Consider the following 13,069-nt stretch of genomic DNA (forward strand, 5'->3'; position numbering starts at 1 on the left):
GCATCAACTAAAAAGGAATATAAATTTACAACACTTATAGTTTGTCATGAACAGCACTTTTCTTACAAGGACCACTTGGATTAAACAGCAGCTTCCGGTAAATAAGGGCCGCGTCGGCAACACAGAACACCGAGGCCACGAGTCCAAACACCTGAAACAAAGACACAGTGTCACTGCTGTGGCCATGGTCACGCAGGTTTTAAGTGGTCTGCCCACTGGCTTCCTCTCCTGCGAGGGCACCAGGATTGCTCCCTACGCTGTCAGCTAATAGTAAAATGGGAAGAGACTTCAGAGATCATTTTATTCTCATTCCCAAGTTTTCCCAGTACCTTCCTAGAGAAAGGGAAAGATAGTTTAAGTGAGCAGAGACAATATTGAGGTGGTGTGGGCTCTGAAACAAATACCTGTCTGGATCTCTTGACTGGCTCCTGGACATACTGTTTAAAGCCCTGCCGGTGATATTTAGTTACTAATCAACATTTCTATACCCAATGATCAAGTGTTTGACTTTCTATTGCAAACTGTACTGGAGAAAAGGTCAGGTTAACACCAGCGCAAGCTTTAACCATGGTGATAGTAGCTGTGATAAGAGATTTGGAGAACTGGAGTGATAAGATGACCCAAAGTGAACTCTCAAAGGCTGGGCTACTTAAGTGGGCTACATCCACTTAAGGAGTGGGATTCTAAATAGGCCTCAGGAAAACAAACTGAAGTAAAGGGAATAAACTAGAACTTGGTCTTTAGGTACTCTGATGGCTATTTGAGAACTGGTGCCGGGGCTGGAGAAATGGGATGTCAGTGTTATTTCACCAGCTCCATCCAACTGCCAAGAAAGCTGGCTTTCTGGCTTAAGACACTGTTCCTTTTCCATCCTGAATCTCAAATGCAGCTTCCTAGGTTCTGACCATGATAAGTACCTCCTACCGGTGCTTTCATGACTCTGGTACACAGCATGTTGCTGGTTCCTCCACCTGGACCATCCCCGTTTCCTCCCCTTTAGTTCTGGCAAACCACAATTCCACTGCTGGAGGGAAGTAGCTGCTTCCTCTTCTCTGTGCCCCACAGTACTCTGTTAACAGCTCAGACACAGCTGTTTGCACTTTTGTCTCCTGTATTAGGCTCTAAGCAACTTGAGGATAGGGCTCACATTCTAGTCCAGAGCTGTCTAAATGAAATATAATGTGAGTCACCAATGTAAGCCACATAATTAATTTAAAATTTTCTAATTGCCACATTAAAAAGTAAAGAAAAAACAAGTGAAATTAATTTTAATAATATATTTTATTTAGCCTGATACATCCAAAAGAATGTAATTTTAACATGTCATCAATATAATAAAATTATAAATTCTACACTCTCTTTTGGGGGTAGTAAGTCTTTGAAATCCAGTGTGTATTTTACACTTACAGCTCATCTCAATTCAGACCGGCCACATTTCCAATGCTCAATAGCCACCTGTGGCTTGTGGCTGTATACTTTGTCAGCACCTACCGAAGTGCACTTAAAGAATGAATCAATGAGTGAATGAGTAAATAAGTGAGTGAAAGTAAACCCTATGCCTCATCCCTCTTTCTCCATAATTATCTTTAAAGACAACTAGGAGAAATTGCTATTACAGCACTATGTCATTTCTAGAGTAATTCCCATCCCTCGTGAAGTTGCTTTGGGCCTAATGAAGGAGTTGAAAAGCCATGGATTCTGACATATGTGGCCAGTTCTCCTAAGTGGCCCATACTATGAAAAGACAAGGAAGTAGGAGGGAGATTTATTTAAGAAGAACTTAATAATTCACTTCTCTAAATCAGAACCTAGAAAAGCCAAATGATTTTGAACCCCCTATAAGAAATCTAAGAAGAATATCAGATGGAACTGTAACTAAATTACTTGACTCTTCGTTTGTTTTGGCTTGCCTTCCAAATTAAACTGATTTGCTTCTCTTCAAGCAGTGTTCAAAATAATCCTTTAGTTACAAGTCTTCCTACCACCATTCCCTTACAATGACACATCTTCTATTAAATTCCATCTGAAGCAGGATCTGGACAAGAAATAACTGAGCTCAGAACAGTCTGTCTCACCTTAGCAAGTGGGATGTATCCTTTTCTTGAAAAGGGAGGGCTCTGAAATTCATCCATGGTTTGTTTTTTTCTTGACATCAGGTTTCTGAGAGTTCAGTACTGTAACTGATTCCAGTAGCTTTTCTCAGTCTAGTCTAGCCCTACATATCTATGAGAAATATGGAGGAATCTCTTTATTTGGTTAACTTCAATTTTAGCGTGAAATCATATTCCTTGACATTAATCAGGGCACGTGTTCACACACAAAAGTATTAAGCCATTAGGTACTGTGTACTGGCATAGAAGCCTCAGGATGAATAGAGTCTAGCTTTCTGTTCTTGTATTTATTTTTCAAGTATATTTGAATTCTGATCGAACCTGAAGGAAGAAACCAGAAAGACCTCCACTTACCCCTCCAAGGACTATATATGTTGTGGTTTCTGGGATCAGTGCCAACACAGATATAACTATCATGAATACTGCTGTAACCACTGAGTTGATAATATCCTGAAAACACAGAATAGAAAGGTCAGCTTTACATGAAGATCACCAACAAAATGAATCAGCTCCCTAAAGATTTCGAAAGTTCCATTTTATTAAAACAAAGTTATTTAGTTTAAATAGTTTTATTTAGTTTTAGGAAATCAAACTGCTGCAGTAAAATGACACATATATTGTATTTGGCCTATAATGATGCCTAATGGGTCTCTTAACCTATGATACACCAATCATTTAACTCCTTAACAGGCTTATGTCTTTTTAATTTAAATGTAGTTGGAGGGAGAACTCATCTGGTTAGGAGTGGATGATGTATTATGCAGAACGTTTAAAGTAGAATGGTACACTGGGAAGTTAGGATGCTCAATTTTAATAATCTAAGAGAAAGTGTGGAGTACTCTACAGCATAAAATAAACAACTTTAGAATGTTACTCCAAATGCAATTCATAAAACAGAGCTGGAGAAAGTGGTAATTTTCAGGAAAAAGCTCCCACATATCTGTATGCAACAGCTGGCCAATTATGCAATTATTTTTTGATGATGTAGCTCATTCATTTAATAATTTCTTGAAATGATGCATTTTCATTCTGAACTGTGGCTTTAAGAGGTGCAACTTACATCTTGAATGGATGTAAACTGTGGGAAAGTTAAATTGTCTTTATTCTGGAAAAGTTTATGTATATTTGCAGATAACGGTAGCAAGAAGGAATTGTTAACACAGAAATATCAAACTTCAAAACTCTGGTAACTTAGAAAAGTAGTTATTACAAAGAAAATAGGAAGAGGTTCAACAGGGACAGGGTAAGCTTAGATACATTTAGGCAGAAAAACAGTCCTCATTTGCAGGAGATATTGAGTTCTAGGTTAGTGCTCCTCTGTGCTGGGTATTGTGCTCCGCTTCAAGGCAATAGACCACACCTCTGCCTCAGACAGGCAGCCTTGCCTCCTGTTAGTCATTCGGCTAAGTGTATATGAATGGCTTCAGATGAAAATGGTGTTCTAGGGAGCGCAGAGAATCACAGGGGGGGAAAAAAAGGTTGCACCTGTCCCAGAACATCAGTGATCCTTAATGGTGGTTGAAAGCATTGCTTTTCTTTTAAAACCAAACATCAGTATGCCATGGAGTAGAATATAAATTTAATTACAAAAATGGAGATTTCACAGAAATTTTGAGCCTGTACTTACATATCACCACAAAGCCCTGGGTTGGCTCACTTTGTGTGTTTTCTGTCACTGGAGCATTTGAGGGGAACTGAGGAAGCCTGCTCTACAAACTGTGTTAGTTACTGCAACTTTGGGACAACAACACATATCACAAATCTGTGTGCAGGCAACCAAGCTCTTTCCTAATCAGTGAAGACAGTGGCCATCAGATAGAAGTATTTACAGGTTACCTTTTCCCCACCTACAGATTAATTGGAATCTTCAGCCATCTTTGTGTCCTTCACTTTTGTTAGAACCACAGACAACTTCTCCAGCCGTGCTCTGGCCCCATTCCCGTCAACCACTCTGCTGGGACCTCACTGTTTATTACCCTCCTTTGTCCCTGGCCAGGTTTCCTCAACTCAGTGGTGGCCCCTCTAGTTACAGCTGTGTCCTTCCCTGCTTAGTCTAACAATCCCACTGCTTTACTGTCACCTGTCCATTCAAGGCAAACCACTCTGGGAAAGGTCACTGGGGGCCTCTATTAATACAGTCAGTGAATATAGATTTTTTTTCTGGGCTCTCTTCCTTTACCTGTGACATTATTCACCACTTCTTTCTTCTTGAAATGCTCTCCTCTCTTGGCTTCTGGGACATGGGTCTCCCTTGGGTCCTCTCCTGTCCTTCTCAGGCCACTCCTCCTTTCCACGCCAGATGTTGGTATTTCCCAGTCTTGCCTTATCTTGCTCTACTGTCCCTCCGAGCCATTTTCCCAAAGCTCATTTACCATCACGAGGTGATGACTCCCAAAGCTGCAGCTCTGACTTCTCTCTCCTAAGCTTCAGACCTGAACATTTCCATCTGAATACCCCATAAGCAACTAAAACCTTCTATTTCTCAAACTGAACTCATTACATACCACTCTCCTTGGCCCTTCCTTAAAGCTGTCCTTCCTCCTATACTTCCTGTCTCATTACCCTCTTAAGACAGTTCTTTAAATGGCAGCTATCCTTGAGTTTCCTGTTACCCAGTCCTATCAGTTTTCATCAACACTTTTTCTCACCAGCTACCATTTTAACCTTAATTTAGGCCTTTCTCATTTGCATGTCTGGATTATGATAAGAGACTGTTAAGCGGTCTCTGAGACCTACCTCTAGTTTTGCTCCCTTCAAGCCGTTATCGACACTGCCACCAGCGATCTCCTCAGATATGAGCTAATCATGTCACTCTCCTACTTAAAAACCTCCCAAAGCTTCCAGCGGCCTTTGGATTAAAACTCAGGGCATTCAAAGCCTTGCATGCTCTGACCTCCTACTGCCTTTCAAACCTCCACTCTTGCCCCTCTCTTCACAGCCACTCAGAACTCCTGCAGGTCCTTGAGGGTCCAGCTCTTTCTTCCCCTAGACCCTCACACACACTGCTCCCTGTACTGGGAAAGCTCTCTCAGCCCCATATCAGTTGGCTAACTTTTCATCCTCCAGCCCTCAACGCAGGCGTAGTTTTCCTCAGGCAAGCCTGTTATGACTTGGTCCCCTTCCCTTCCATACCATCTGGGTATACACCTATCACAGCACCTGTTATACTGGATTGCTCACCTATCTGACTTTCTGGCTACATTGAAAGTTTCTCAGGTTGAAAGTTTCTCAGGTGCAGGATTTGTGTCTTGTTTTATCAAAGAAGCTAGTATAGAATCTGGGATTAGCAGATACTTAATATTTGTTGAATAAATGATTTCATGAGATCAAGAGCAGAGAGGAATCTGGGTTTCATGATGGAGTAATAACTTAGTTGACCAATATAGCACCATTTCTAAGAGTACAGTATCAGCCAAGTGTGAGCCTCAGAGATTTGGAGACAACTTTCAGTATGCTATACATAGGCCACGCTCCTTCTCAGTGTGTTCTGTTAACTTTAGGACTCCAAGTTTATTACTGGGACATGTAAGAAGCTCCAGAGAATTACTACAGTTTGAGGAGAAATAAATGCTAAAATGTGTTAGTTTCATTAACTTTGGAAAAGCAGAGTGTGAAGAGCAACTATACGACTTTTTGGGTACAAGATTAACAGGATGTGGACCATGTTCATCATCTCCTTGAAGAAATCCTTGGGATAATTTAGCTTAGTCCTTTCTGCCACTAAATGGTATTACATACCCTGAGGGCCAACTGAGGAAGGCTTTGTAGTCTCTTGTCCCAGACCTTATACTTCAGTCAGGTCCAGCTCCAAAGTGTAGGTCAAGGAGGATTTTGGAGAGATGCCATGAAGATCCTATCTATTTCCCAGCTTTCCACTTTGGGGGCTTTCTCAGCTTGTGATTAGTCTGAAATGCTCATAATTGGTCTTCAAAAGTGGTTCCAGAAGGCACCACTTTAAGGGATGCTTATGGCTTGAGAATAGCTCTAAAGTCCTCTCTTCTTAATATGGGTTATCAGCTTGGATATCAGCACTCTGGAATCCAAGAGGATGAGACAAGTGCTGCTACCAGTCCAGCCAAAGGGTGGAAGGGCAGTAGGGGTCTCAGAAAGGAGACCTATGGAGATAGGATTCTGGGGCTAAGACTTGAAAGAGGAGCAGTGAAGTCACTCAGTTCTTCCTAGAACCAGCTTATGGTCCAGGCTGAAGGGCCAAGTATCCCTTAGTTAGTGTCTTCAACTTGCCTATTTTGAAAGTTTCCAGACCACCTGGGCATTCCACTGGGCAGTTATTCCTAATGCTGTGAGTATGGCAGGTAAAGTCCATATGCTACTAAATAAGGTTCTACAAGATGAGTTAAAAATTATGTAGCATTAATGATTACAGACATTTTGAAGTAAGAAAATGTTGTGCTTTATTTAGCCTCTAAATTATTTTGATTTTCCACTTAGTGATCAGGGATGTGTAAGATGTAGATACTTGTATATCTGTCTCCATTTCTATTCCCCAATTTTGAGGTCATATCAACATGCATTTAAAAAGGAGGTAAAGATTAAGAATGCTGTATAATTTCATTAACCATGATCTTAAATTTAAATTTCTTTTGAAGATCTACACCTACGTGAATTCTCCTTAGAAAGAAAGGTCTGAAAGGTCAGCCACATCTACTGATAGATAGAGCTCAGAGGAGAATTTATGCTCCGTGGCTGCGCTGGTTCCCTGAGAATCTCTCCAGAGCACATTAGCAGTGGGTGGAGTTCCTCCTTCCTAAGCCTGTCAGAGATTCCTTAAAGGCTTAAGAAAACTAAAGAACAGAGTTTATTAAAATGTCTCTCTATGGCAGGAAAAAGTAGTTAAGTTTAACAGTGAAACTGAACACTTACAAGCAAAGGCCAAAATATACAGTCAATTAATCGATCAAGTCTGAGTATATATAAAACTATGAAAAAGAAAGTAACAGTGACTTCAAATCCAGTGACAACAATGTATGGCTCTGGGGCTTGTGCGATGATAAAAAGGGTCATAGATGTCACAGTTAGCGCCTATAAAAAAACATGAAAGGAAAAAAAAACATGATTTATTCAGTGATTATTGAATACAAGTTTAAGCTGTAAAAATGATCATTTCTAAAATAACGAAATAAATGGGTTTCTTCCATATACACACACATCTAAAAGAGGAAGACTAAAATGTATGGATGTTGATGTCTTTTCGTGTTTTAGAGAACTAGGTATCCCTCTCTGTTTTAAGTCTAATTAATTGCTCCACTTGTATACCTAATACCATCACTTCCCACATCTGTTCCCTTGATCTTTTTCCACTAAATATCTCCTTTTCCCTCTCGTACCTTCAATCTCTCCTCCTCCACTAGTTCCTTTCCTCATCATCCTCTAAACATATCTAAGGTTATCTTCTCTTAAAACACACATACCTTCCTTTCACCCTGCTCCCCACAGAAATCCCATTTTCTACTTCTCCCTGTAATGCTTCTCAAAGAATTCTGTATACTGGCTGATATAATTCCTTATCATCCACTCATCACTCCTTAACTCTTAACAATCTGGAATCTGCTGTCAAATTTAAACTTAGAATGTTGCCATGAAAAATACTGGGGAGGAAGGTTGAAAACAAATTGTCAGAGAAAAACAATTCTCTAAAGAATCCTGTGAGGAAGAAAAGGAAAAAAAAAAACCCAACAATTCTGATGCTTCGCTTTTTAACACACTTCCTCTTATCTAAACATAATGCAATCAGAATTAACAAAACTTAAGTGGAAAAAAAAACCCTTGAAGATTATTAATCTAATCCAATTTCCTCATTTCCAAATGAAGATATAGAAAATAGAAATGAAAAGTGACTTAAAGGAAAAAATAAGCTGAGAGTCTGTCAATGTCATGATGTTCTTAGGAGATACAGCTCTATCCAAAGTCTCTGTGTTCTTGGAAAATGGTTTTGTCAAGACTCTTCCGTGGCTAGACTTTTATGATCAGTCTGTCAGCATCCACATTCTCTTTTTAACCTTAGATCTATATAGGCTACTTATTCATAATTCTTTCAATTACTTTATTAGTGTAAAAGTAGTTTACCTTTAAACTTCTAAATTGGTCAGTTTGCTTACACAGTAAATGTAACTAAATAACTCATTCTTTATAATTAATATAATTACGATCAGCAACACGTCATCTCAATCACTTCATTTACTCTACTGAACCAGGGTCTTGAGTTCATGGGTTGTGAAATCAAGGGTCACTTTTTCAGTCCCCATCTTCTGTAACCTTGGAATTTGGCACTGGTGATTAATCCATTTTCTTAACAGTTCCCATGATTTCAGTCACACTGGGTTCTCCCCTAATCCATACTAACAGCTCATATCTTTCCTAACTCCTGGCCTTTGTTTTCAGTTAGCTTTTAAGTATTCCACTAATACCTCAAACATTTCTTCACCACTCTATGTAGACTGCTTTTGCCAAGATCATCAATGATTGCAAAATTACTAAATTTAACAAACATTTTTCAATCCTTATCCTACTGGACCCCCATGACTTATTTGCCATTGGCTTTTTCCTACTTTTCTACTCCTTGGCTCCCATGTCACCTTTTCTAGTTCTTATACCTCTGAAACTATTCTCTTGGTGGTCTTTCCTTTTGCCCATCTCTTTAAAATGATGGCATTCCTTTAGATTCTGTCCACAACCCACTCAACAAATCTGGGTCTCTGTCCCAGGTCTATCCTCAACATCTCACACAGAAATAGCCATTTAGAATCTTTAATTCACCGTGTGCAAAACTGTCACCTTGCTCCTTCCTCCTGTATTCACTATCTTAATTGGTGATATGACCATCTATCTTTTCACCTGCCCCTGGAAACCTAAGATCACTGCTCCAGCTTACTCCTCACAACTGACCAATCATCGGGTCCTGCTGACTTAATGCCTAAGCATTTTGGGAATCCACTTGTCCCTAAAACTACTGCCCTTCAGTATATTTTCCTTGAATTACCGTGACAAAGATACTACAGTAAAATTTCTAAAATAAAAATGTGTGCAATTCTTCACCTATTTAAAACCCTTCAATGGCTCCCCATGGTTCTTAGAATACAGTCTACCTTCACCATGGTATTCAAAGTCTTCCATGACTCAGCTCCTGTCTACTTCTCTAGCAAAGAGTTGTTCACAATTTATCCACAGGATAATTCCAATATTCAATTCTCAGTCCTCATCTTACTTGAACTGTCGTCAGTATTTGACACAGTTGATCATTCCATAGAGAAAGTTTTCATTTGGCTTCTAGGACACCATACTTTTAGTTTCTCCTACCTCCCTAATTGTGCTTTCTCATTCTTCTTCGCTGGTTCCTCCTCCTCTACCCAATCCCTTTTTTAAAAAAATTAATTTATTTATATTTTTGGCTGCGCACGGGCTTTCTCTACTGCGCCACCAGGGAAGTCCCTCCCCAGTCTCTTAATGTTGAAGTGTTCTGGGGCTCCATCCATGGTCCTCTTCTCCGCTCTATGTACACTCATCTCTTGATGATCTCATCAGTCTTGTGACTTTAAATACTTCTATTTCTGCAGTGCCAATCTCACCTAAAATCCAGTCTTGTATATTCCAAATGCCTGTTCAGTATTGCCACTTGGATGTCTAATAGACATCTCTAAAGTGAAATCCAAAATTGAACTTCTGATCCTCTGCCTACATTTACTTCACCCACAGGCTTTCAGTGGATGGCAACTCCATTCTTCCAGCTGCTTAGGCCAAAAACTTTGGAGTGATGTTGGACTCCTCTCTCTCTCACACCGCATCTGGTTCATCAGCAAATCTTGTTGGGGTTACTTTCAAAATACATCCGAAATGTGATCATTTCTTATAGCCTACTCTGCTAACAACCTGGTCTGAGCCACTATCATCTCCTGCCCAGATTACTGCAATAGCCCCAACTCATCTCCTTTTTTTCTACCCTTGCCTCTGCAGGAATCCTCCTGTCCCCACCAGCCCCCACCTCCCAATCTATTGTCAACATATCAGCTGGTGTAGTTTTTAAAAATGTTAGTCAGATCATATACAACTTTACTCAAAACCTTCTTCATCTCCCACTGTGTCCCTATGTCAGTCCACTCCCGCTATACTGGCTTCCTTGCTTTTCCTTGAACCCTTCAGGTACATTCCTGCCATAGGGCCATTGTACTCGATTTTCCTTTGCCTAAAACACTCTTCCTTCAGATATTCATAGCTTAACTCCCTCATCTTACTCAACGCTTTGCTCAGAAGTCACCTCAACAAGGCCTAACTTGACCACTCTATTCCTGCAATCTTCCTCTGCAACCCTACCTTCCCTTACACTCTCTTATCTGGCTTTAGTTTTCTCTTGTTCCACAGCACTTACCCCCTTTTAGAATATTACACCATTTATTTATTTATTTATTTATTGTGTTTATTGTTGTCTTCCCTGCCCTCTCACCCCAATATGTAAACTCCATGTGGACAGGGATCTTTGCTTTGTCCCCTGATATCTCCCAAGAGCCTGGAACAGTGCCTGGCACATGGCAGGCTTTCAATAAATATCTGTTGGCTGAAAAAAATAAGGCAAAACTCAACTTCTTATGGTTTGCTCATAAATCATGCTGGGTTTTTTGTTTTTGTTTTTTTTGGCCTCCACGCCTTTGCTCAGGTGGCTGTCCCTTAAACCCTACCCAATGTCCCCCTAGGAAGTTTCCTGACACCTCCTTGGTTAGATGCCTCACTCTGTGCTCTAACTTCATCCTGTCACACATCACAGCTATCTGCTTGTGTGCCTCTCTCTGACTATACTGAAAGACTCCATAGTCAGGGACTTTTGTCTTGGGTGTCTTTGTTGTTTCAAGTCCTAACTCAGGGCTGGGAATACATTAAATGTTCAAAATTTTGTTGAGGGAATTAATATATCAAAAATGAAAACTTTCTGGAGACTATCAAACCAGAAATAGAGGAATGATAAATGTGTTTCATTCACACTATAGAATACTTTGAAGCATATACGAATGATAATAAAGATTTATAATTATATTAAAAAAAATGGAACCTTTCTCACAAAATCCCATGTCTCCTCCAGTGTTCCAAAGCTTTCAGTACCTGGCATAAAACCCCAGACCCTCAGGTCCCTTCTTTCCTGATTATTTACTTCCAACTCAAGCTAATCTCTCCATTTTTTGAACTCCAGAGTAGTTTTCTCAACTTCTTTCATGCGTTCTGACTTGCATTACATCATAGTTATTTCTCAGAATCACAGACTTCGGTGTGAGAAGGACCTTGCATGCGGTTTGTTCTGCCCACTCACCGGAAGCTGAAATCGCCATCACAACATGCTAAGTGCTCGTCTGCGCCTGCTACCTTTTCTGTCTGGGAATGTACTGCCTTCCCAAGTGGCCACTTAATTTTGGCAACTTTCCCAATAAAAAAATTTCTTCCTCATAATAAGCAGGACTGTTTCCCTGTAACCTTTCACTTTCCACCTCCTCTCCTTATATGTCGCCTCTTTAAATTTTAAGAATTATTTTTTTCCTTCCCCTTTTCTCTTCTTGAATTCCTTCAACATATTCTCTTATGATAATTTCCACTTCTCTAATTAGCCAGGTCGCCTTCCTCCAAATGACGATGCATTCTCTCCCAACCTCTGCCAGAACTGGCTGCAATGCTCCTGGCATGTCTGACACCCCAGGAACCAGGAGTTCCATCGTCCTCGCTCTGGACGATATCAGCCTTGAGCTCACTCACATCAAAACTACTGAGTTCTAGCAAGTAAACACAGCATCCACTGAAACCCCTCGGTGCTTTTGTTTTTGTTTTTAATCTTCTTGGCATCTGAGTGGTACAACTGCAGCTGCCTCCCCCGGTAACCTGGGTACCTGGTTTGTGGGTCCAAGTGTGGGCCATTCATGTAGGTGTGCGGATTTTGCTTTATGAGTGGGTCCGTAAAGCCCCTGATGGGGGAGGACAGCGTCCTATTTCTCTCCTTCTACCCTCAGGGTGCAGAGCGAAATGCCTTGTCTCTAGGAAGGCCTTAACAGAGGTTCAACAAGGTTGAAAGAGAGGACAGGGCATCGGCTTGGCTTCGTGCTTTGCAGCCCTACCTCCCTGCGGCGGAGCGCGCAGGGACACCGTCCCTCTCACCCCGAGGCCCCGCCCTCACCAGCCGCAGCATCTTCACGTGGCCTTTCACGCTGAAGCAGAAGGGCCGGTGCTTCGGTTTCAGCTTCACCGTCGGCATCTCGCCTAAAGACCCAGAAGCAGCACTTCTCCGTCAGTTCCCCTCCTCAGCGGACCGCTCTGCCGGGCCTCGCGCCACAGCTGCAACGGCCACTGCTGCCTCGAGCCGCTCTTGAAGGCGGCCCTCCTTCGCGGCGCGCATGCGCAGGTCACCTTTGCCCGCACTAGGGTACATGCGGCAGCCACCCAGACCCTGTCCGCTGCCACCTACTGGTGGGCCCCGCTATGCGGAAAGCCAGGGTTCGCGCGCAGCGTTCCCTCAGACCTAGAGGGGAGCCAAGCAAGCCAGCTTCTCCCCACCCCCTAGTCGTCTGTCCAGTGGGAACGTTGGTTGTGCCTTTGTTAAAAGATAAATTGAGGCATATTAAAAATTTTAAGATTTTATTTGAACAAAAATGGATTCAAATCGGGTGGCATCTGAACTTGAATCCGGCCTCTGTACCCTGCCACCGAAATTAATCTCGGAGACAGAGTTTTGGGTGAAGTAGAAAAGTTTTATTGCTTTGCCAGGCAAAGGGGGCCACAGCACACTAATGCCCTCAAAACTGTGTGTCCCAGCTTGGAGAGGTTAGTCAGAAGGTTTACAGTAATTGTTCAAAGAGGGCGTGATCAGCTCCTGGACATTCTTCTGATTGGTTGGTGGTGAGGTAAGTGGGAGCCAGCATCATCAACCTTCTGGTTCCAAGGTGTCTGGGGTCTGCGTGCTTGTGGGCAGCATA

The 13,069-nt window shown here is 41.6% G+C and overlaps 1 protein-coding gene across 2 annotated transcripts; it reads right to left on the reverse strand.

Annotated features, from left to right (window-relative positions):
- Positions 1–12,473, reverse strand: CKLF (chemokine like factor). 2 transcript variants are annotated; one of them, XM_082607642.1, is made up of 4 exons: positions 12,274–12,473; positions 6,993–7,151; positions 2,466–2,561; positions 1–151 (listed from the first exon to the last, which is right to left on the reverse strand). In XM_082607642.1, the coding sequence occupies exons 1-4, from the start codon at positions 12,349–12,351 to the stop codon at positions 35–37; spliced, it is 450 nt and encodes a 149-aa protein (XP_082463768.1). In that variant the 5' UTR covers positions 12,352–12,473; the 3' UTR covers positions 1–34. The 2 variants fall into 2 exon arrangements, with proteins under 2 accessions (XP_082463768.1, XP_082463769.1); XM_082607643.1 differs by lacking the exon at positions 1–151 and adding an exon at positions 2,117–2,223.
- Between the last annotated feature and the right edge of the window lie 596 nt (positions 12,474–13,069).

This window comes from Mesoplodon mirus (genome assembly GCF_964341445.2).
Source record: "Mesoplodon mirus genome assembly, chromosome: 19".
NCBI classification, from domain to species: domain Eukaryota; kingdom Metazoa; phylum Chordata; class Mammalia; order Artiodactyla; family Ziphiidae; genus Mesoplodon; species Mesoplodon mirus.

Bases quoted from the DNA above. Each gene is read 5' to 3' on its own strand.
- CKLF (XM_082607642.1), bottom strand. From the start codon at position 12,351: ATGCCGACGGTGAAGCTGAAACCGAAGCACCGGCCCTTCTGCTTCAGC. The intron at 7,152-12,273 runs GTGAGGGCGGGG...GTTTTTTTATAG, and splicing joins ACGTGAAGATGCTGCGGCTG to GCGCTAACTGTGACATCTAT. The intron at 152-2,465 runs GTAAGTGGAGGT...TCTTTGTTTCAG, and splicing joins CATATATAGTCCTTGGAGGG to GTGTTTGGACTCGTGGCCTC.